We start from the raw sequence: 22,935 nt of genomic DNA, 5'->3' as shown, positions 1-22,935 counted from the left end.
TGGTGTCACTCAAATATCAAATATGAAGTCAAGCATAAAGATCTAAATGTTTTTGTTTGAAGTCATGTTGAGTAGATTAAGTAGCGATCCAAACATCGTGCTGGGCATGGTGGTACACACCTATAAATACCAACACTGGAAGGCTTCGACAGAAGGATAGCTGCATGTTTGAGGCCAGCCCAAACTACACATGAACTGAGCTCAGCTGAGAATATATATAGCAAAATCCTGTCTCAAAAGAGAGAAAAAGGAGCAAGCAGACTCTTGCACCTGCTTAGCTTCCTTTAAAGTCACATTTGATAACCATTGTCCCACGTGCTGTCTGTCTCAGGAGATGTCAAAGGTCCTGCTCTACATGGCCAAACTAAAGGAAGTTCAAGGGACTCGGGTGCAGGGAAGACAATGTGACCAATCTCTCCCTCTGTCGTCTATGGTGAATGACCTTTGCAAAGGAAAGCCTAGTGGCTTCTGCCTGCTTTAAACCCTCCCATACTCTCTGCATTGCCGACCAGATAAAAATCCAAAAATGCTTCTGGAATATACAAGGTCCTTCGTGACCTGTTCATCTCTCCACCAATGCTTCCACATCCCACAAGCTCAGAATGGCCAGAATCGTTTGTGCTGAACTATTGTACTTGGGCTTCTGTTTCTTGAAGACTCCTTTCCAGAGTTACCTCAGCATTATACCTGGCAAATAGTCAGCCTTTTGAACATGGTGTTCAGAGCCTACTTCTACGCTGCCTTGGTTCCTCTGGATCGTCTCCATAGACGAGCTACACATTATACTGCCGACGGCTTTTTCTAGACAAACCCACATCAGCAGACACAGCTTAAAGAAAATCTTTAGATCTCTTTTGTTCAAACCAAGTAAGCAACCGAATTTTAGAAAACACTGGATGCAGCCTCCTAGAATCCAAACCTCTTAAGCCTGTGCCACCTTCCACTCACCTGAGGCAGGCTTCGGCAAGGCGGTTGGACAAGGTCGGCCTCTGGCAACAGAGTGCCAGGCTCGGTCAAGGTTTTTGGGCCAGTCTGTCTCCTGGGCCTCTTCCTTGGGTTCCCATTCCCTTCTGGCCAGCATCTGCCAGGTGGCCCACTGCCTCCCCTGGTCACACCTCCTGAAGAGTCTGCCCAGCCCATCCATTGTCATTTCTCCCTGCCTGTCCCTACATTTGCCTGTCTTCCTCTGAGATTATCATCATTCTGAGAGCAGCCCCGGCCAGTCCCTCCAGGGTATAGCTGTGACATCATCAGCAGGTGCAATTAAAACCTCGGAGGGGCTCTTGTTCTTACCTTCTTGCTTCTGCTCTCTCCCCATTCCCTTTCCCCCTCTCTCCACATGTTCGTGGCCGGCCTCTACTCCTCTACTTTCTCTGTCTCTCTCTGCCTTTCTCTGCCTCTACTACTCCCTTAACTCTCCTTCCCATGCACTAAATAAACTCCATTCTATACTAAAAAAAGACAAAAACAGAAAAACTTCAGAGGAACAAAGCCTCGTGCTAGGGTTTGCTTACTCCCTACTGCCAAAAAAAGGCTAGTCCCAACCTTATTCCCGAACAGTATTAGCTTTTAGTCCTTACAAGGAAATGTGCAGCGTTATGGCACCCGGTTACTTGTAACAGTTGGAGGAGGACCCGGGAAAGGCTCCAACCTGAAGCTCTATAATCTTTCCCACTCTAATCCAGACACAACTCCAGTTTACACATTAGAAAAATGGAAACAGGCTGGAGAGATGGCTCAGCGGTTAAGAGCACTGACTGCTCTTCTAGAGGTCCTGAGTTCAAATCCCAGCAACCACATGGTGGCTCACAACCATCTGTAATGGGATCTGATGCCCTCTTCTGTGTATCTGAAGACAATGACAGTGCCATATACATAAATAAATCTTAAAAAGAGAAAGAGAAATAACCCATACTGTGGCGAAACTCTGACTGTCACACATGGACACTTTAATATATTACAAGTGTTCCTGACAAGGTTTCTTGATTTCTTTTCAGCTTTACACTGTAGATGAGGCTCAGTCACAGAGTTAGCCCTCAGAGTCCAGCTTGGGCCTTTGCAAATGTCTCTAATCCTTGAGTTAAGGTTTGAAGACTCATTCCATCCTGGATGTGAATGCAAGTAACGCCTGGAATAAAAAGTCACATTTTACCACACATTCGGTGTACCACACTGCTGTACAGTATCCACCCTGCACCTGTTTTCTCTGCCTCCTAGAACATTTCTCCTCACCCCCCAGGAGTTACTCAGTACCAAGTTTGCCAACTTCTATGATATTCCGATTCTCATCATCAAAGAAGACCATCTGGGAGAAAGGAACTTGGGTCTTGTGGTGCAACCTGTGAAAAACAGGGCAGGTGTAACCCAGTGGTCAAGCTGACCTCTTTGGTAGTCCACCGGCTCCCACGCCAGCTGTCTGCCTACCTTTCGAAGTGCGTGACTTTGCTGCCTGGATAGATTTCCCGATGAATAAAGTATTTGCCAAGGTCAAAGAGCTCCAGGAGTTGGTTGGCCCCTTTTATCTCACTTGTCCTTTAAAAAAAAAAAAAAAGAGGTGGAGAAGGTGGTTGGGAGAAGGAGCACCTTCATGGAAGAAAGTGGAGGAGGGGGAATGAGAGCGGGAGGGGGGCACATATGAAATGTAAATACAGAGAACATCCAATAAAAAAGAAAAGAAAAGCTAGACAATACAAACAAATCTAGTGGGACAAAAAGGCAATAAATACGTGCATTAGAGAAGTGCCAGAGATGCAGGAAAAATTAGGTACAAGGAGAAAAGGGGACGACTTTGCCCACTGTACTCGATACCAGAGATTCTGACATAGCTAGCGTTGAACTAACATTCAGTTATTTAAAAGTACGGAAAGCAAATGATAGAAAAACAATGAAAGCCAGGCCATGGATAGCACACGCCTTTAATCCTAGCACTTGGGAGGTAGAGGCAAGCGTATCTCTGTGAGTTGGAGGCCAGCCTGGTCTACAGATCAAGTACAGCCGGGGCAACACGGAGAAGCCTTGTCTCGAAAACAACAGCAACAAAAGCAAACAAAAAAGAAAGAAAAGCAACGAAAATATCTGTACATTTGCACCTCCTAATTTCTGGTACCCAGGGAGCTACGTGCGGTTTCTTTATGCATCTCCTTGAGTCTGCAGAACTGTCACCTATCTCACCGTGAAGCAGCGGCGACCGGCACCCCAAGGCTCTGCAATCTTCCCAAGACCTCGGGCACCTCCGGGTACAACTGGATGTTCTGGCCCCGCCTATCTCGTACAGTTCCATCGCTGGAGAGGATGACATACGCTGAGCTCCCGCAAGGTCCGTCCTGGTCCCATACCTCCCTAGTGTCTCACCTGCTCTTGTGGAAGGGGGGGTCTACGTGAGTATCAACCCAGAAAGGCCAGAGGGTGTAATCTGCAAGAGGAAGGAGGAAGAAGGTTCAACCTGCAGGAGCGCAGATACTTAGCTATCCCGGGGAGCGGAGAAAGGAAAGGCCTTCTAAAATCTCCCCGCCGTTCCTTACCCAGATCAAAAACCGCAAGCTTTGGCAGCCGCGTCATGATCCACCCGCAAACTCAGACTTGGCCCTGAGCGGACTCCAACTTTAGGGTGACCAAGTAGGCGGTGGCCACAGAGAGCCGGCTAAGTCCGGTTACTAGAGCGTCGCCTAGGCCTCCTCAGACAGCGCAAGAGCGCCTTCGGAGGCTCTGCGGGGAGAATACCTGCAGCGGGCGACCACACCTCTAAGGCACGGGCCACAAGAATTCCTTCCTTACACCGCCCAACTCACTTTTCACCACTGAAGCCACGGAAGCTTTCCTTTTGCATCTCTATCCTGGAATTGAAACCTCGTCTCATCAGTTTATTACTCTGCACCCATCTTGTCTTCACGTCAGCCGCTGGACAGTATGAAAACCAGTTTTCAGCAACAGTATAAGCAAAAAGAATGCAGTGTTTGCACCCCAAAGTGATGCGTGCTTCAACCACAGCTACACGGGAAGCCTAGGCAGGGGAGGTTACTGATGCTTAGGAATTGTGACATCAGTATGGGCAATGAATGAAAATCTAGTCTTATAAAGGAGGTGGGGGAGTCCGTAAGGAGACTTTCTCCAAGCCACTGTGAAGGTCCAGGAAAGGATTTCTTCCCTTGGTTTCTACCATCCTTGGCAACAGTATTTTAACAGTGAGTTCGTACATATGGATTTGTAGTGTTTGCCAATTTCTGAAACTACTCTTGTCACAAAGTCTCTCCCTCCTCTCTCCTCTTCCTTTCTCTAGGTAGATCTCACTATGAAGGTAGGGGTAACATTTAATTCACTGGCTCTGTAACTTAAGACTGCTCTGGAATTCTTGATTCTCATGCCTCAGCCTCCCAAGTGCTGGAATTACACGTGAACCACCACAGCTAGTAACTATGTCCGATTTCAAGTTACCAACAGAACCATTTAACACGGAGTCAGTAGGAAACACTTGGCAATCATGAGCTTCTAAGAACAGACTCTCTGGAGTAGGCTTTCCTAGTCTAATGATCCTTTCAGGGGATTAGGAACAAACTGAGTTTATTTCTCAGATGGAGTGCAGAAGCAGACTGAACTGGTATTTAGAACTCTGAAGAAATAATTCCTCTGGGCTCACTGTGCCCATCTATGCAGGAGAAATGGCAACACCCTCACCCAGAATCAACTAGGATAATGGAGTAAAATGTTGAAAAGCTATGCTAAAGCCAGGTGGTGGATCAGGACTGTAACCCAACCTACTAGGTAGACACAGGCAAGAGGATTAAAAATTCAAGGGTGTGGCGGCTTCCTGTAATCCCAGCACTCAGGAGGCAAAGGCAGACAGACCTCTGAGTTTAAGGCCAGCCTGCTACACATACTGAGTTCCAGGACAGCTATACCTATATAGACTCTGTCTCAAAAAAAAAAAAAAATCAGTTCAGGGCCAGCCTGAGATAACTATCAAAAACATGTTTCAAAATAAAGAATATTCCAGGCTGATGGCACATGCCTTTAATTCCAGAAGACAGATCCATGTGAATGTGAAGCCAGTCTGTCTACATAGTTCTAGGCCAGCTGGGGCTATAAAGTTAGACACCTTCCACCCCACCTCCCACCTTCTCAAAACAAACCTAAGAGGAGCATCCTTCCATCGTCCTACTTCTACTGGTTACCATTACATCACTTTGATTTCATTCACTTGTGTCAAGAAGAGAGTCCAGAAGGTCAGGAAATAGTTTATTGACAACCAAAGGATACAGCCATAAGAGAGGGAAACACACAGGACTGCAAACTAAAACCCAATAGCCAGCAAGAGCCATTTGGGCCAGGAACACTGCGCCCCGGGGTTCTCACATTCTCCCACCAGTAGACACACAAGATTGGGCATCCAAGGGAGGGCGCAGTAGCTCTGGTGTCCCGGAGAGTGAGGGGATATGTGATGCCACATTATGAGCGGCAGGACAAGGAGGTAAAACGGAACCAAGTTTCTTCATTGCCCAAGACCTCCTCCTCCTCTCAGAGCCAACACCAGGTGGAGGACGGAACCACCTAGAATCTTGTAATCAGCTGCTGTCTTCTCATCATTCCTACAGGAAGAAAAAGCATTAGACACACCATGTAAAACGGGCTTTGTAACCAGGGTTTGGTGGATCTCTGAGAGGTCTGTGAAGCTATATGAGAAATATAGTCTTTCTTTTACTAACCTCTAAGGGTAATTGGTATTTAATTTTGAATACAGACAAAGAGACCCACAGTGTTACCAATATGGTAACTTACGCAGTAGAAATTAGGTTATCTTTAAGCTCAAACTGCTTCTCTTACAGAGAACCTTAGTGCAGATTCCAGTACCCACTTTAGGAGGGGCACCTGCACTTAAGCGTACATACCTATAAATACATAACTGAACATAAGAAATTTAAAAGTATGTTAATAAAGAAGCACATATATTACTATTCTACGAATTTGTTTTAGTAGTTTGTTAACTGTTTCAACATTAGTTTATAATTCAATATATTTTATTCCATGTCTAAATGTTCTATACCTTCTCTTATTCTGAGAAGACGCCATGTGCTTCATCAGATTGCCAAAGAGCTGAAAGCAGGGACACCCTGAAGTGGAGCCAGCCTGCGGCATCTCTAGCCTTCACCCCTTCCCCTGTGTTCACCCTCACGGACTGCCAGACCCCACTTTCCATCCAAGCTTACATCTGTTTGCCACTGTAGATGAGCCGCTGCTGTTGTGGGGGAATTCCTTCTTTTTCTTCCACACGCTCCTTGATTCGCTCCACCTTTGGAGAAACAAGTGGTCAGAGGCTGCTTGGAATTATACAAAGACTAGCCTTTAGTCCCAGCACTTGAGAGGTAGAGACAGGCTGAGTTCCGGACAGCCAGGGGTACATAAGAGAAAACCAAAATGAATAAATAAACCAACCAACCAATGCTACGAACAAAGTCTGTCTAGACAACTTGAGAACACAAGGACCAAGGTCATAAGCACAGGCAAAGAAGAAACTCAGAGAAAGGAGCAAAGTCACAATGGGTATACATCACCTTGTCTGTGGGTTCGATGTCAATCTCAATCTCCTTTCCAGTCAGCGTCTGAAACAGACAAAGATGTCATAAATCCCACAGCCCAATACCAATTTGTCTTCTGAATGAGAACAGGTTCATGTTTGAATACTCGGTCGGATTAGAGGTGTAGCCTTGTTGGAGGAGGTGTGTCACTGGAGGCAGGTTTTGAGGTTTCAAAAACCCAAGCCATCTTGTTTGTTCTTTCTCTCTGCCTCATGCTTGTGGGTTGAGGTTTAAGCTTTTAGCTTCTGCTCCACCACCGAGCCTGCCTGTCTGCTGCCATGCTCCTTCCATGACAGTATTAGACTTACCCTCTGACACTGTAAGCCCCAAATTAAATATGTTCTTTTATCGTGGTGTCGTTCCTAGCATCCATAACTCAAGTTCCAAGGGATCTAGCACCCCTTTCTGGTCTCCACAGGCACTAGACACACATTAGGTATATGTACATTCCTGGCTGTCCTAGAACTCCATTTGTAGACAAGGCTGGCCCAGGAATTCAGAGATCTGCCTGCCTTTGCCTCCTGAGTGCTGGGGTTAAAGGCATGTGCCACCACATCTGATTCCAAGAGATATTCTGGGTACAAAGTTATACTGTGGTGATGAAACATCTACAGAGTATAGATTGGAGGTTTTTGCTTGTTGTTGTTTTGAGACAAGCTCTATGTAATCAAGGAATGCCACTGCGCTCCAGCCACTGCACTCCAACCACCGCACTCCAGCAACCGCACTCCAGCCACCACACTCCAGCCACTGCACTCCAACTACTGCACTCCAACTACTGCACTCCAATTACTGCACTCCAACTACTGCACTTCAGCTACTGCACTTCAGCCACTGCACTTCAGCCACTGCACTCCAATTACTGCACTCCAACTACTGCACTTCAGCCACTGTACTCCAACTACTGCACTTCAGCCACTGTACTCCAACTACTGCACTCCAGCCACTGCAGGGTGGGAAGGTAAACTGGTAGATCCTGGAGAACAATTTGACAGTTCTTTTAAAGTGATATATAACATCTACATGACCTAGTAATTCCACTCCAAAATATTTATTAAAGGAAGGAAGGAAGAAAGGAAGGAAGGAAGAAAGGAAAGGAAGGAAGGAAGGAAGGAAGGAAGGAAGGAAGGGCTGGAGATAGTTCAGTGCTTAAGAGTTCAATTCCCAGCAACCACATGGTGGCTCACAACCATCTGTAATGGGATCCAATGCCCTCTTCTACTTGTATACATAAAATAAATAAATCTTAAAAAAAAAAAAAAAGACTTGTATCAACAATGTGGACTTCAGAGTGATATTTCCCTCTCCCAACAACTGTCATAACCACGAGCACCCAAGACCATCAGAAAACACATTAGTAACACTTTGATTCATAACAGAAGTAAAGTTACAGCTACGAAATATTAATAAAAAGTTTTATGGTTGGGGAGGCACCAGAACATGGGGAACCATATAAAGGGTCACAGCAATACAAAGGTTGAGAACCACTACTGCATTCAAGGAAGCATGGCTGAAAACGTGGAGCTATCACACAGAAAGTTAATGATATCCCAGATCTGAATAGGAATGGGAAGAAAGGAAAGAACTTGGTCTTATACAAAAAGTAAGCAGATATCTATTATCTATCTATCTATCTATCTATCTATCTATCTATCTATCTATCTATCTATCTATAAAGACTCAAAAATTGTGTTCCAAGGCTGATAAGACGGTGCAGAGGTTAAGATTATTGGCTTCTCTTCCAGAGGTCCTGAGTTCAATTCCAGGCAACCACATTGTGGCTCACAACCATCTGTAACAGGATCTGGTACTCCCTTTCCCCCTATAGGCATACATGCAGGCAGAACACTGTATACATAACAAATAAAATAAATCGTTAAAAAATAAAAATTGTGTTCCAGATACCTGGCAGACTAGCAGGATTACCCATGATCAAGGTGATGGAAAGGTGACTTATGATAGAAGATGCTACATTTTGAGGACCACAGACATTTCATTCAGAAATGGTCTAGGTCAGTAGCTAGCATACACAATGCCCTATCCCATTCCAAACAAAGGACTTAATTGTAAAGAAAGACAGGCAAGAAACCAGCAATATAGAGAAGTAGCTGAAAAATGAATAATTTCCAAAGAGCATGCATATATACACACACATGAAAGAGATGGACAGAGGTATTAATATTAGAAGTGGAGCTAAAGAGATGCCCAGTGGTTAAGAGCACTCTTTCAAAGGAGCTGGATTTGGTTCCTAGAACTCCCATGGTGACTCACAACTACCTGTATAACTCCAGTTCCAGGGAATCTAGTGGCCTCCTCAGTCACCAGTTACATGGGTGCAAAGACATACAAGCACAGAAAGCACCCATATACATACATACAATAAAAATTTGATTAAAAAAATAGGTAGGTATTTCAGAACAGGAGAGGGGCAAATACTAAGACGATGCCTGCCTATAACCCTAGCCTCTGGAGGTTCATATGCAGGCCTGTGAACAGAGGATCAACACACATGGGCAGTGGAGGGCACTGCCATCAGCTTGTCTTAGTCAGCAATTAGAGGGCTAACCAGGTGGATCTCCACAAGCTTGAGAGCAGCCTAGGCTAAAGAGGCTGGTTCAAAAACCCAAGTAATCCTCCTCCACCACTGCTGCCACCACCATTATAGATCCACTGAACAGGGAGGGACTACCATTCTTATGATCCATTAAGTCTGAGAAGCCTACCCTGAACACAGGGTTGCATACATTAAAAACAATGAATAAAGTGGTGTTTAGGACTCAAAGACCAATCGCTAATTCACAGATTACCCACATCTTAAGAACAGTAACCATCTACCTGCGCTCTGGCTTCAATCTTTAAAGTTTTCTGGAAGGAATGGAGAACAAAGGGCTAGCAGCTGACGGATCCGGTAACTGAAGACAGACTTACACAGCAATGAGAAGGTCAAATGAATGCCAGGCCTCCTCGTTATTATCGTTTCTGTGTCTGTCTAAATGTACAAAGGTAAAAACAGAGTACCAAGAACGAACGCACCGGTAAGTAGCCTAAATTGGCCAAAGAAGTGAGGCTAGTTCTTAATGTCCAGTTACGACAGGAAGGTGCCAAGTGGTCACACTCGTAGCTTAGCTACTGAAAGACGGGTAAGACACTAACCTCGGCTAGGCAGCCTATTTTAGGGCCTGAGGGAAGTATACAATTTAGGCATGAAGAATAGGGGACAAAGCTTTCCCCAAAAATTCTGGAGTGAAGAGCCAAGATGCTGCCAGGCCTTCTCTATGACTGCAAGGGCTTGAATATGGTGAGACCAGGACAAACGCTGCCTCCTTCTAGGTCAGAACACAGACCTGGCAAGGAAGTAGGACAGGCAAACACCCGAGGTCTTCAGACTGGACCGGTCTCCAGAGCTCAAAGCCTCCCGGAGTCCCCCTAGTTCCCAGCAAGCCTCGCGCAGGGCCCCGAGGGTGTCAGCTCTCCAAGTTCAGGAAAAGCATGGTTTTCCTTCCCACCTCTCCCCTCAAGCGCAGAGGCCAACTCAGCACTACTGAGTCTTGGAAGTCTGGAAACGCTCCCACCTTCACTTTAATTAGCATCTTCCTCCCAGGTTGGGGTTGCAGGCGGCTAGAGTGCTGCTTCTCCCGCTGTGGTCCGGGCTGCCGCTTCCCAGCACTCCTCCGCAAGGAACACTTCTGCTTCCGGGTCACTCTCCGGACCCACCCTCTTCTCTAACCAACCGGTTCCCCAAACGGTCAGGAATTCCCTCGTGTTTTCTGTCAATGGGGTTGAAAAGAGAAAAGCAAGCCGGCTTAGGAACAGCCAGACGACGCCCTGAGACCCCGCGCTTGTCCAGCGAACTGTTGTTAGCGGTAAGTTGGAACAGAACAAACTACTTTTCCCATCATGCCTGGAGGCAGCTCCGTTCTTTGCATCCTAGGAGTTGTAGTCCTCCAGCCGCTCGCACCCAACGGCAACCTCAATGTGTGGACTCCGTTACCCAGAAAGCCTTGCACAGCGTCCTAAACTAGAATTCCTTGGGCACTCAGGTTTGCAATTAGCGGAACTTGTTCAGAGTCCCCCTGAAGGCTCTTCGAGCTTCACGCGGCTAGTTGCTAAGCAAAAGAATCTTCGGTCAACTGCCATCTGAGTCAAAGCAACAGGAAGTGAGTACTGCTATGCCGGAAGCTGGTTAAAATCTCTTTTCTGCCCCCATTACTAAGTCAGCCTCTTACTAAATTGCCCTTTGCAGGGGCGGAAAAGGAAGATTAGCCGGGCAAGGAAGCACCTTCATTGATCATAGTATCTTTCCAGTTCTCTCTAAAAATCATACGTGGGACTGAAACATTAGGGTAATCCAGACACAGGATGGTCCCAGCGAGAATTCAAGGACCACACCCTGATCTGACTTTACACAATTAAAGTATGAGAGGTGGTTCTTGTTTAGCGTCAATAAGACATTGAGGCTCAGACTTGCTTTAGAACTTTACTTCCCAGTCTTACAGCCCTCATTTGTTTTTAAATCTAACTTCAGCCCTTCATCATGCCTCATATTGACAATGACGTGAAACTAGACTTCAAGGATGTCCTGTTGAGGCCTAAACGCAGCACTCTTAAGTCTCGAAGTGAGGTGAGCCAGCTGTCTTCCTTTTTTTTTTTTTTTTTTTTTTTTTAAAACCTCAAGCTTCTAATGGACCAGGGCCAAGAAATCTGTTGAGTTCTAATATGATACATATTTTCTGAATGAATGACATGCTTAATGTCCTGTTAATGTCTACAGGTAGATCTCACAAGATCATTTTCATTCCGGAACTCAAAGCATATGTACAGTGGCATCCCCATCATTGCTGCCAATATGGATACCGTGGGTACTTTTGAAATGGCTAAGGTTCTCTGTAAGGTGAGATTAACCCTATGCACCCTACCAAATGTTAGCCCAGCAGGCTACAGAGGCACTGCATCTCTACTCTCAAGTCTCTGGCAATTAACAGAATGTTGAGTTTACTATTTTTTTCATTATTAAGAACCCTTTGATCAGTTGAAAGATCTGTCTGAACTAGTGAGATTCAAAATTAGCTTTGTTTCATCTTTTTTATTTATAATTCTCCCATAAGTTATATACTTTACCACCAAATTCTTCCAGCGCCCACTCGGGTCAACCCAATCACATGCATTTCTTCAGTCAGTCATCGTTTGAACATTAAGCAGTCACTGTTTAGCCCAGAAATGAAATACTGTTTTATTTAAAATTTTCTACCTGGAATATCACAGAGAAAATGAGTTTATTAGTTTTCTTGTATGTTTACTAGTCTTTTAATTTTTCACTTCTTTAAGTTCTAGGCTCCTGGGAGTTTCTGAGATCTATCCCAAATGCAAGTTTTTTCTTAAATACAGGTCGTTCCCTTTGAGAATGGAAGATTCTGCTCCTGTCAGTAATATTTGCCTCTAATGCATGTAGCTGAGAAAGTAGATAGTTGCCTGGGCATTTTTGAGAACATAATGTGCTTTGCTAGTTAACCCAAGTAGCCCTAGGTGATGGGTTGTTTGTTTGTGGCTGTTAGCCTTAAAGACTTTTTAAAATTTTTCTGTTATTGTAGAATGCTTGTTGTGCTTTTTTTGAGATTGATAATTATGGAGTTTTATTACCTTATTCCTGTTACATTCACTAATTCTTTAGGGTTCCTGCTGTTATCTTTTGTCTGCCTTCTCTGACAGGTGGATTTGGGGAATTGGCAAATCTGTTAAAAGACATGCTGTAATCCATGAACCTTTCTGAGGACTGGATTTCAATACTGTGGACAAGTACTACAGAAATCAAATTTTAGAAAAATAGCCAAGCCTCAATAATGATAAAAAAGGTTAGATCCAAGCAAAGTTTTTCTTAGGGTTTATATATATATTGGGTGAATTTATTAAGCCAACATATCTCCAAGACCTGCTGACCACCTATAGCTTTTGTTGTTGACAGTTGCTTTTTACTGAGAAATCAGAATACCAGCTTCTAACTGCCTGTGGCTGACTGACAAATGGATTCCTTCTCACTTGCAAAATTTGTGCTGCTTCAATCAAGTACTAACTCTTCAGAGTTACACATTTATGCTCGAAAGCAAACCCACCAGCATTCACAGTGTCTTCTCAGTGCCCTTTTCAGAGTATTGAGATATTTGTAATTTCATGAGTCAGAGGTTTTATTTAGTTAAGACAGTATCTTTGTATAACCTTGGCTGTCCTGGAACTTTGCTTTGTAGACCAGGATCTCCTTGAACTCAAAAGATCCGGTTGCCTCTGTCACCCAAGTACTGGGATTAAAGGCCTGTGCCACCACTGCCTGGGAATCATTGTCTTTTTTGAATGTGCATAAAAAGATGGCATTGATCTTTGCATATGCATGTTTATGTCCCCAACATGAAAAAATCTGTTCTTTTCAAAACAAAAGGGAGAACGGTTGTGATAGTATTTTGTTGCTCCACTAGTCTTAAGCCTTTAACTTTGTATATATCTAGACTTACTGGATTACTACTGCCAGCAAGTAAACCAGAAAAGAGAAATCATAGATTTGAGAACCAGATCCCCTTATAGCTGAGTGCAGACAACCCCCTCTCCATTTAGTTCTTCTAGCCCTGTTGCTTGTTTTACTGTACCTAGAGCATGTCCCTATCACTTTTAAGGTCAAGAGCAATGAATGTGGTAAAGTTCAACCCAGACCACAGTACTTTGGTAGAATACCAGACAAATGCTAATGAGAGTAAAGGCTATACTGGGATTGTAGGATTAATAGTGGCTGAAGTCAGCTCAACCATGAACTTCTTCATACTGTTCATTCACTTTCTCTCAGGGGAGTATAAAGATAAATCGAGATGATCTAATAAAGCTTCTGCCCTTTTGATGTTTTTTTTCTCTTCAGTTCTCCCTGTTCACTGCCATCCACAAGCACTACAACATCCATCAGTGGCAAGAGTTTGCTAGCCAGAATCCTGACTGTCTTGAGGTAACTGTGCCTATCCTGCTCATTAATTTTCCAAGAATCACCTTTAATCTCTATTGGCCACTTACCACCTCATTTCTGTTACAATGCCACAGGTTGGCCTAATGCTTTTTCTCCACAGTATCTAGCTGCCAGCTCAGGAACAGGCTCTGCTGACTTTGAGCAGCTGGAACAGATCCTGGAAGCTATTCCCCAAGTCAAATATATATGCCTGGATGTGGCTAATGGCTACTCTGAACATTTTGTTGAATTTGTAAAGGATGTACGGAAGCGATTCCCCCAACACACCATCATGGTATGTTTCTACTTTTCACTTTGCTGAGATAAGGCTTCAGTACCTCTGCAGGGCTGGGACTAAGGGCGTACACCATCACTGAGTATTACTGCACCTGCTACTTCCATTCTGTCATGTCAGAGCTCGGTCTCTGTGTATTAGTCAGCATCTCTGACCTTTGATCCATAGTTCATTAAAAAACATGATGGAACATTTACACATTGAACATATCTGCTGTACACGTCTGCTTACTGTGGAGCATGCTACAATATAAAGTGTTACATGACACATATCTATAATCCCAGTATTTGGGGGATAGAAACAGTTCAAGACCAGCCCTGAGAGCCTATCTCAAACTAACAGCCAAAAGTATCATTAAAACTATTTTATTTTTTAGAAGCTTATTAGAGACAAAATTCAAAACTTCATTTTCTTCACATCATGGAAGAAATGTCACACTGTTGGGCAGATGGGTATTTTAGCCACATTCCGGTATCTTTCCATTTTTTTCCGAGTTAGACAGCTTCAGAACTGGGCAGTAGTTAGCTAACACCGAAAGGGTACCGAGTGGTGTTTCTGACTCACCAATTGCTCTTTAATGCCACTTTATGTCGTTGCCCTACCTCGCTGACTTAAAGGTCACTCTGGACCTCTTTTACCCTAGTTCATTGTTTCCTCTGTCCTCCACACTAAGTCAAAGTATGTGAGGTGGATGGGTGAAGTTGGTGGAAGGTCCTGTAGAAGGGTTCCAAGTACCCTTTATTTGTAATAGGAAGTTCACAGTCAGGGCATTGTTATATGAAAGCACAAAAGCTGCTCTTTATCACTGACCCTAAGAATGCTGTTTTGATTATTGTCTCAGGCAGGAAACGTGGTAACAGGAGAGATGGTAGAAGAGCTAATTCTATCTGGAGCTGACATCATCAAAGTGGGAATTGGTCCTGGTAAGCTGGTTCCTTGGGGCCACCGTTTCATCTGCCCCATGGAAGGCAAAAGTAAGGCAGTTCACTCTCACTTCTGTCCCTCTTCCCAGGTTCTGTCTGTACAACTCGGAAGAAAACTGGAGTGGGATATCCACAGCTCAGTGCAGTGATGGAGTGCGCAGATGCTGCTCATGGCCTCAAAGGCCATATCATTTCCGTAAGAATAAAGACCTGGGGAGGGTTTGCAGCTGCCCAGCAGCCATTGCTTTCTGAAGTGTGGGGCCCTGATAAAGTCCTGGTCAGGACATGAGTTCTAGTCCTCTTTGACATGGGCAGTTGGGAAGTCTTGAGAAATCGATGCTGTCTCTCACAGCAGTTCTTACTTTGTAGGATGGAGGCTGCAGCTGTCCTGGGGATGTGGCAAAGGCTTTTGGTAAGGAGACTGGGAGGGCACAGCAGGAAGATCCTGTAGAAGATAAATCACCTCTGAGGGTCTAAGGGCAAGATGTCATTTAGATACCTAATATAAACCAGTGACCCTGAAACCCAAAGTGTCACCTGGTATGAGCACTCAGGGAAATCCTGAGATTTTGATGCTCCCAAGGGTGAACCAGTGCCATTTGACATGCCCTAAATTGACAACGTAATGTAGACAGCTGAACCCTATATCTGATGTACAAAATAACAGAGCTACAAATATTCATTTTTCTATTTTTTCCAAGGTGATCTTTAAAAATTGGAAACCTATCATCTTTGAACCAAAATCATACTGAGCTGGGAACTATAAAATGAAGTTACCAGAAGATTGGAAAAGCAGAAGCCAGTCAGGGAACGTCTAGGTCTTTAAAAATCTTGAGAAAGTTAGTCCAACTGGGAAGCAGAGGCCAGAGTAGAGGCAGTCTCAAGACAGCTATGCAAACAGACCCAGAAGGAAGTGAGACTCAGACAAGCTGTTTTTGGTGGTGCCTACATGGGTACCTCGGCCAGATGCATCTTTTCCAACTTCTTGATTTTGGCAGGGGCAGGGGCTGACTTTGTGATGCTGGGTGGCATGCTGGCCGGGCACAGTGAATCAGGTGGTGAACTCATTGAGAGAGATGGCAAGAAATACAAGCTTTTCTATGGAATGAGTTCTGAAATGGCCATGAAGAAGTATTCAGGAGGTGTGGCTGAGTACAGGTATGTATGAAAGGCTAGCACCTGAGTGTTCTTGCTAACTATGATTATGGAAGATGGTACCATACCCTCTGGGAAATGTAGGGTAACATTCTTGAGACAAAAATGGTTAAGGGGTATAAATGGTAGAAATAAGAAGAGTAACTGGGCTTAAAGAATTCTGAAGAAAAAAAAAAAAAAAAAAGGTAATAAAAGTTTTTGTTTTCCAAGGGCCTCAGAAGGAAAGATAGTAGAAGTTCCCTTTAAAGGTGATGTGGAACATACTATTCGTGACATCCTAGGAGGCATCCGGTCGACATGCACATATGTAGGGGCTGCTAAACTGAAGGAATTAAGTCGGAGAACTACTTTTATCCGAGTCACCCAGCAAGTGAATCCAATCTTCAGCGATTCCCAGTAGAGTCCCAAGGAGTCTACTTTCCTGAGGCAGCAACACTGCCACTGAAGCCTCCCAGTTGGGTGTGCCTCACCCATGACAGCCTCTGCGGAGGTGTGTGCTACTTAATTCAGGTCTGGTCCTCACTCCTGAGCTCTCTACTCACGCTTCTATAGCTGCACACACAAAATGCTACAGCCACTATGGGAGGGAGAGGCAAGGAAGATGCTGTAACATTGACAAATGAGAACCTGGGGAAGTCCCCGAAGATTAGGGAAAAGATGCTGATCCATACATAAATGGCAGACCTTGGTCTGGAAAAGGAAGGTTGTTGGAATCATGTTAACCAGATTCATTAAATGAGGTCATCAAATGTCTAAACAGCTTAGAAGTACTTATATATATATTTGAAATGCTTTGATGAACATAGGTGCTGGGATTTCTGCATAGGTTGGCATCTGGATGCGTCTCCTGAGCAGAGGTGGGATCAACCCTGACCCGGTGGGATCAAGAACAATGAATGTTATTCTCATGAAGCATTCATGCCAGCGCTAACTTGGCAGCATGAAACTTTATGAAGTATATTTGGGCATTAGGGGCGATTGTTAGGATAGCATTAGGGACAATTTTCCTTCCAGGCTCTCTCAACCCTGCTACATAAATATGAACCCTTTAAAAAGGAGTAACTATGAAAAGGGCCTCAACCAGTCCCATACAGTCCGATACAAGTCTTAACTCCCCATCTTTCCACCAAAGACAGTGAAACAAATCAAGACTCAGTTTCAACGTGGTACAAAGCTTTAAGCAGTGTGGGCAAGTCTGGGCTTCTCTTCTTTCACTAAACTGTGCAGATCTGCAGAGGCAGATGGACAGAGTGCACAGGGTATTCCAGAGGACCTGAGTGACAACTGTTTAGCCAGGAAGGAACAGGCAAGACACTATGGAATGTAGTCACAAAACATGGGGATATAGGTGTCAAACTTCGTCTTCTGATAGTTTTTCAAAGACTCCTATAGAGAAAAAAAACCATAATTCCTATAACTGGGAACACTTCACATGGATTCCTGCCTCGTTTTGCCCACCCTCTAGCTCGACTTCTGCTTCTTCCCACTCACCTTTTGGTTATTTTCTTCCTCATCAGAGTCCAAAACCAAGTCCCCTATGGTAATAACAGAACTACACAGGGACGGGGACAACACTGCAGAAAAAAAAAAATCACATAATTAAAACCACTTTTTTAACCTAGCTTGGTAGTCCACACCTTTAACCCTAGCATTCCAGAGGCTGAGATGGGGGAATCTCTGAGCTCAAGGCCAGCCTGGTCTACAGATCAAGTTCTAGAACAGCCAGGGTTATGAGGGGAAAAAACCCTATCTCAAAATTAAATAAATAAACAAAAGCAAAAACAAAGCCTAAACCCACTTTTAGGTGAGCACGGGCCTGAAAAGTCCCAAAGAAAGGCTGCCTGATCCAGTCGTCACTCGGCTGCTTACCTGGTTTCTTGACTCTAGGAGATGGTGAGGAGATTGTTAGAGGATCCATGGAGTTCACACACTTCCTGAGATAAAAACAAGGGAAAGGTTGGGTGAAGGGAAGCAGGCAGGGAATGCACTTATGCATTCCAGAGGAAGGAGAAGCGTCTTACAGTGAGGCAGGTCGGGTCTCCTCCAGTGCCCTTTTCCCCAAGGTTTGAGATGGAGTCTGAGACTTCCCAACGCAGACTGCTTCTGTTCCCACAGAATCTGCTGCGTCCATTCCACATTCTTCCCTGCTTTTAGGGTTAGATATGTCTTGAGATGGTACACTTGTGTTCCTAAAGGGGAAGAGCATCACTGTGGGCCGCTCTCTGTGACATGCCTTTCCAGATGTCCACCGTGAGGGGAATTTTCGCTTTCCCAAAGGGGCGAGATTAAAGCGGTTGCCAGCTAAATGTTCTGGGTGCATCCGTGAAGCTGGCTGGCGAGGGCCAAGTTTAGCTTTAGGCAGAGGATGGTGGAGTGCTGGTTTTGTTTGCTGATGAGGACTCTCTTCCATGGGTTCTATCAGATTCACTGAGCAAGAAGTAGAGCTCTCTGAAAGAAAAAAAATAAGATACCTCATAAAATTGCAACCAGGTTAAAACTCAGTTAGGTTTGTGCTACAGGCCCGTGTAACTTCCAATTGGTGGACTCGGGGCTGGTCAAGCTAAACACTAACCTCCAAGTTGCTCACTATCTCAGATGGTTCCCTTACCTGGAAAGGGCCAGCCCATGTCCATACCATACTGGCGCAGAGCAACAGAAGAGGTGATGAGACAGCCAGGCTGAATCCAACTTAAAGCATCCTGAAGCTGTGGGCAAGGTGACAGATATGAAGGTCATAATTCTCAGGAAAGCCACCCAGCATCCCACCCTTAAAGCGTCTCTGTTTCAACAACCTCTTGTGTTTTGACTGCAGGCAGTGCTTTTTCTAGCTGACACAAGTATTCAAACAACAGCTTTTCCATGGCAACCAGAAAGGGTTCCCCATAGTCTTGTTCTAGTTCCTATACGTGAGAAAGAGGCAGGTCAGACGAATTTTAGAAAAAAAACAGGAATCATAACATTCTCCAAATGACCCATTCTCACCTGCAGGCTTGAAGCCGGGTCCTCTGACAGCTGCTTCACAAGCCGGCAAAAATTTTCCTGTGCCTCCAAAAGCTTCCTATCTTGTGTTATCTGTTGAGGATATTGAAGACAGAAAAATTTGGAGGAGGAGGTGTCGCCAGGACCCAGGGGCAACTTGGTTGCATCACGACTAATGAGTTTGGTCTGTCCAAGGTAGCACTCACAGCTTCGGGGTCCTTAATGGTACTTACTGTGCTAGACTCTGGGAAGTGATGATTCAGGGCATTCAGGACCTGGGCCCAGGGTTGCTCCTGCAGGATCAGCTCCACCACCACCTGCACGGTACTGAGCTCAGAATTCCTACCCTTTGACAACGGGTCTTAGTCCCAACCTGTCGTCCTTCCTTAGGTCTTTTCATCCCGCCCCTTTAGCTCCTACTCTTTCTTGTACCTTGGCCTTTAAGCCCATACAAAGGCGTTCATGGTGCCGGTAGCAAACCAAGCCGGGGGCAGCAGCGCGCAGGGACTGCAGAAACTCGACCACTCTTGGGAAGTGCTCGACGTGGCGACGGCTGACAACCAGCCAGCTGGCGGCAGCAGCAAACCGCAGAGACGCGGGACCCATCCCAGGAGGTGCTGCCATGGCCCGCGGCCGCCCTTTCCTCCGGGCCGGCCCGACGCTCCCGTAGGTGGAGCTTCGGTTCTCGCGTCTGTACCAGAAAGTCGGCCGACTGGCTTAACCTGGTTTGGTGAGCCACCGGAATCCTGGAGTCGCCTCCCAGGCGGTAACTAAGCGTTGATAACCTGTCTAAACCGCTAAGCTAAAAATGCCGCCACTTCGCGGGAAGCGCGTGTACGTCACTTCCGACTGGGCGCGCAGCTTCCGGGCCCGAAAGAGGCCGCGGAGGGGGCTGTGACGTCACGAGGCCCCCTGATCTGTGAATGTGACGTGAGGCCTCGCGTCAGTCTTCTCCCTCCTGCAAGCTGTTGTTCTGGAAACCTCGGTGCCGGAATCAGATCCACCCTCCCGGGCCGCCAGCCGCCCTCAGGAACTATTCTGTCATTCCTCTCACGGAATAGAAGAGGGCGCTCGCTATCCAAAACCAAACAGGGCTGGGTGGTAGCTCAGCCCTCCTGCTCTGACTCGCCGGCGCCTAAACAAATTAGTTTGAAGTATCTCAGGGTTAGCCAGGGTTCTCCTGGACGGATTATAGCCGTTTTGTGCTTTTCTGTGCCACATCTTTACTGTTCTGTGTAGTTTAGAATAGTTAAGGCTTCCTTTTCCAAGTTTCTTTTGAGCACTTGTGGGAATCCTGTAGTGAATTGACTCTTACTGCTGTTCTCTTAAGGACAGAACTGGTCACACTGTGTGCACTCTTACTTTGTTGCTTGAATTAGTTATCTGCCTTGCCCACTTTGCAGGCATGCCATAAAACCTGCCCATTATTTGGATAGTTAGTATATGTAAGTATACTGTCGCTGTCTTCAGACACACCAGAAGAGGGCATCAGATCCCATTACAGATGGTTGTGAACCACCATGTGGTTGCTGGGATTTGAACTCAGGACCTCTGGAAAAGCAGCTTGTGCTCTTGACTGCTGAGCCATCTCTCCAGCCCCTATACATTGGTTTTAAAGCTGAGAAATCGATTTCCTTTTAAAAGTTAGCATGTGTTAATTTAATTCTTTTGCGTTTTTATTTATTTTTATTTAGTGTGTACCAGTGTTTTGTCTGAATGTACGTCTGTATACCATGTATGTGGCATGCCCATGGGGGACAGATGAAGATACTAAGTCTATTGGGACGGAAGTTACAGGTGGTTGTGAGCAGCACAGTAAAATTAAGGGGGAAGGGGAGGAAGGGTGGAAGATGGGGGGGGAGGCAGTTTTACCGGTTGTACAGAGACAGATTAAAGAGAGAACAAGCTAGGTACAGGTGAAGACAGAACAAGAGAATAAGAAGGAGCCAGAAGGTTAGAAAAGATTGCTAGAGTTAGTTTGAGTTCAAACAGTAATCTGGAGGCTGAGAGAAAAGCCAGTTTGAATAAGTCAGCTGGGAGAGGAGTTTGAACTAGAACAGCTGAGTAGAACCAGACGGACAGAAGTCAGAAAGAACTAAAAAGAGATGAGCTTATTCAGCAGTTAAGTCTGTGGTGGCTTAAATATTCTTGGTCCTGGGAGTGAGTGGCACTATTAGGAGGTATGGCCTTGTTGGAGTAGGTGTGGCCTTGTTGGAGTAGGTGTGGCCTTGTTGGAAGAAGTGCATCCTCAATGTGGTGGGCTTTGAGACTCTTCTCCTAGTCACCTGGAAGCCAGTTTTCTGTTTGCCTTTGAAACATCTACTCTCAGCTCCTTCTGCACCATGCCTGACTGGACACTGCCATGCTTCCTGCCAATAAGAGAGTGGACGGAAGCTTAGAACCTGTCAGCCAGCCCCTTATAAGAGTTGCCTTGGTCATGGGGTCTTTTCACAGCGACGGAAGCCTAAGACAAAATCTCAGAGGCTGAAAACCTTCCAGCCCTAGATTAGATTGTTTGGAAGCCAGAAGCTTCCAGGACAACGCTTAGATTAGCAGACAGAGCCTAGGAGATGGCAGTCACCCAGGTAAATAAAAACAACTGATACATACAGTCAGAAGAGAGGATGAAGAAATATTTGGAGCAATGATTGAGAATTGTCCCAAACTCATGATAGATACTAAACACAGGTCCAGAAAACTCAGAATAGCAAGCAGAATGAAGACCAACACAACACAGCCGAATGGTACTCCAAGCAGCACACACACTCAAAGGAAAACTGAAAACGCTGAAAGAAGTAGGAGGTAGACCAGAGAGCACTGTCTAATGACCATTGAGGTTAGAGGCTGGAGAGAGGCTCAGTAGTTAAGTGCACAGGCTGCTCTTCCAGAGGACTTGGATTCAATTCCCAGCACCCCTACGACAGCTCACAACTGTAACTCCAGCTCCAGAGACTCTGACACCCTCATTTCAGACATACATGTAGGCAAATAACAATGCACATAAAATAAAAATAAATAATTTTTGAAAATGAAATGAAGGGCTGGAGGATAGCCCAGCAGTTAAGAGCACTGGCTGATATTACAGGAGACTAGGTTCAGTTCCACAAACTCTACTGTGTTCCTGTACTACACTCTCTTCTTCCTGGACTGTCTCTCCCTTAAGTAGCTTCTCTTTCCTTTATCTTCTCAAAAGAGTTGGGCGTATCTTATTCTGTCAAATCTCTGATCCATCACTGTGTCTGCCACTTAGGTAGTTATCACTGTCAAACATGGCTACTTCCTTCAACAACTAACTTTACCTTCATTATTTGGGATTGAAGGTGTGTATGAAGAGCAAGTCTGTATTCCAGCCAGAGGAATTAAAGGTGTGTGCTAAGGGCTATTACTGACTAGTAATAGGTTCAGATATCCTATAACAGTGTGCGTATGTCTTGAATGAACTTTCCTGGGTAGATGAAACAGCATCTGCTTATCCCAAATAGGACAATGACGGACCAAAGTAATAATCCTACCCAAGTGTAGTTTTGTGAGCCAGTGGATATTTCTTTCAGGAATATAGGTGACTCCTAAATAGCACACCACCAAAAGGACCTTGCATGAATGATAACTTCTCTATAACTGTACACAGAGGTTTCTTTTCAGTTAATCTTCCAGGAGAGTGGCTGGAATCTCAGGCAAGGGTCTCAGGACTCTCCCCACTACTTCTCTGGAGGAATATGAGCAGGCTGCACCCCGATGGCTCCCACTGATAATCTTATGGTAAGCTGCTCTGGTTAAGATGACTATGACTTTTCTGCCCAGCAGACAGCATTTCACAACACTGTGTTGTAGTCTAATACTTCTTGGATATTCTATCTTTTTCACTTTTGTCTACTTTTGCATTTCAGTTTTGAAAGCATTTCAGCTTTTTACAGAAGTTCTTATAATCCCAAAGTAGTCTCAAACTTGCTCTGTAGCTAAGGATGTCCTTAAACTCCAAATCCTTCCACCTTCCATCTCCCAAGTGCTGAGATTACAGGTATGCACCACCACTCTCGG

The 22,935-nt window shown here is 45.1% G+C and overlaps 4 protein-coding genes across 7 annotated transcripts; 1 reads left to right on the top strand and 3 right to left on the bottom strand.

Moving 5' to 3' along the window:
- Window positions 1-1,932: 1,932 nt before the first annotated feature.
- Window positions 1,933-3,641, bottom strand: MDP1 (magnesium dependent phosphatase 1). Its single transcript, XM_080926029.1, has 6 exons — window positions 3,522-3,641; window positions 3,352-3,412; window positions 3,172-3,282; window positions 2,425-2,532; window positions 2,254-2,339; window positions 1,933-2,128 (listed from the first exon to the last, which is right to left on the bottom strand). The coding sequence occupies exons 1-6, from the start codon at window positions 3,556-3,558 to the stop codon at window positions 2,037-2,039; spliced, it is 495 nt and encodes a 164-aa protein (XP_080782155.1). The 5' UTR covers window positions 3,559-3,641; the 3' UTR covers window positions 1,933-2,036.
- Window positions 3,642-5,219: 1,578 nt separating this feature from the next.
- NEDD8 (NEDD8 ubiquitin like modifier) lies at window positions 5,220-10,294 on the bottom strand. The gene is made up of 4 exons (XM_080926030.1): window positions 10,142-10,294; window positions 6,546-6,593; window positions 6,201-6,283; window positions 5,220-5,582 (listed from the first exon to the last, which is right to left on the bottom strand). The coding sequence occupies exons 1-4, from the start codon at window positions 10,157-10,159 to the stop codon at window positions 5,486-5,488; spliced, it is 246 nt and encodes an 81-aa protein (XP_080782156.1). The 5' UTR covers window positions 10,160-10,294; the 3' UTR covers window positions 5,220-5,485.
- A 293-nt stretch (window positions 10,295-10,587) lies between these two features.
- On the top strand, window positions 10,588-16,614 carry GMPR2 (guanosine monophosphate reductase 2). 3 transcript variants are annotated; one of them, XM_080926156.1, is made up of 10 exons: window positions 10,588-10,726; window positions 11,095-11,190; window positions 11,341-11,460; window positions 13,465-13,548; window positions 13,667-13,840; window positions 14,682-14,763; window positions 14,853-14,959; window positions 15,133-15,175; window positions 15,762-15,921; window positions 16,129-16,614. In XM_080926156.1, the coding sequence occupies exons 2-10, from the start codon at window positions 11,104-11,106 to the stop codon at window positions 16,316-16,318; spliced, it is 1,047 nt and encodes a 348-aa protein (XP_080782282.1). In that variant the 5' UTR covers window positions 10,588-10,726; window positions 11,095-11,103; the 3' UTR covers window positions 16,319-16,614. The 3 variants fall into 3 exon arrangements, with proteins under 3 accessions (XP_080782282.1, XP_080782283.1, XP_080782284.1); XM_080926157.1 differs by lacking the exon at window positions 10,588-10,726 and having other exon boundaries at window positions 11,113-11,190; window positions 11,345-11,460; XM_080926158.1 differs by lacking the exons at window positions 10,588-10,726; window positions 11,095-11,190; window positions 11,341-11,460 and adding an exon at window positions 11,473-12,418.
- On the bottom strand, window positions 14,969-19,704 carry TINF2 (TERF1 interacting nuclear factor 2). 2 transcript variants are annotated; one of them, XM_080926154.1, is made up of 9 exons: window positions 19,330-19,704; window positions 19,131-19,214; window positions 18,901-18,990; window positions 18,711-18,818; window positions 18,527-18,623; window positions 17,940-18,366; window positions 17,788-17,852; window positions 17,410-17,492; window positions 14,969-15,208 (listed from the first exon to the last, which is right to left on the bottom strand). In XM_080926154.1, exons 1-9 carry the CDS (start codon window positions 19,519-19,521, stop codon window positions 15,122-15,124), a joined length of 1,233 nt encoding a protein of 410 aa, XP_080782280.1. In that variant the 5' UTR covers window positions 19,522-19,704; the 3' UTR covers window positions 14,969-15,121. The 2 variants fall into 2 exon arrangements, with proteins under 2 accessions (XP_080782280.1, XP_080782281.1); XM_080926155.1 differs by lacking the exon at window positions 14,969-15,208 and adding an exon at window positions 16,734-17,304.
- Between the last annotated feature and the right edge of the window lie 3,231 nt (window positions 19,705-22,935).

Source organism: Micromys minutus (genome assembly GCF_963924665.1).
Source record: "Micromys minutus genome assembly, chromosome: 12".
NCBI lineage: Eukaryota > Metazoa > Chordata > Mammalia > Rodentia > Muridae > Micromys > Micromys minutus.
This window is presented reverse-complemented; position numbering and strand designations above follow the sequence as displayed.

Bases quoted from the DNA above. Each gene is read 5' to 3' on its own strand.
- MDP1 (XM_080926029.1), bottom strand. From the start codon at position 3,558: ATGACGCGGCTGCCAAAGCTTGCGGTTTTTGATCTGG. The intron at 2,340-2,424 runs GTAGGCAGACAG...TGTTTTTCACAG, and splicing joins AAAGTCACGCACTTCGAAAG to GTTGCACCACAAGACCCAAG. The intron at 2,129-2,253 runs GTACTGAGTAAC...TTTTTATTCCAG, and splicing joins CATAGAAGTTGGCAAACTTG to GCGTTACTTGCATTCACATC.
- NEDD8 (XM_080926030.1), bottom strand. The intron at 6,284-6,545 runs GTGATGTATACC...GTTTCTCCAAAG, and splicing joins ACATCGAACCCACAGACAAG to GTGGAGCGAATCAAGGAGCG. The intron at 5,583-6,200 runs GTAAGCTTGGAT...TTCTTCCTGTAG, and splicing joins ATCTACAGTGGCAAACAGAT to GAATGATGAGAAGACAGCAG.
- TINF2 (XM_080926154.1), bottom strand. From the start codon at position 19,521: ATGGCAGCACCTCCTGGGATGGGTCCCGCGTCTCTGCGGTTTGCTGCT. The intron at 18,819-18,900 runs GTGAGAATGGGT...TCTCACGTATAG, and splicing joins ACCCGGCTTCAAGCCTGCAG to GAACTAGAACAAGACTATGG. The intron at 17,853-17,939 runs GTAAGACGCTTC...TTTTTATCTCAG, and splicing joins GAGACCCGACCTGCCTCACT to GAAGTGTGTGAACTCCATGG.
- GMPR2 (XM_080926156.1), top strand. From the start codon at position 11,104: ATGCCTCATATTGACAATGACGTGAAACTAGACTTCAAGGATGTCCTG. The intron at 13,549-13,666 runs GTAACTGTGCCT...TTTTCTCCACAG, and splicing joins AGAATCCTGACTGTCTTGAG to TATCTAGCTGCCAGCTCAGG. The intron at 13,841-14,681 runs GTATGTTTCTAC...TTATTGTCTCAG, and splicing joins TCCCCCAACACACCATCATG to GCAGGAAACGTGGTAACAGG.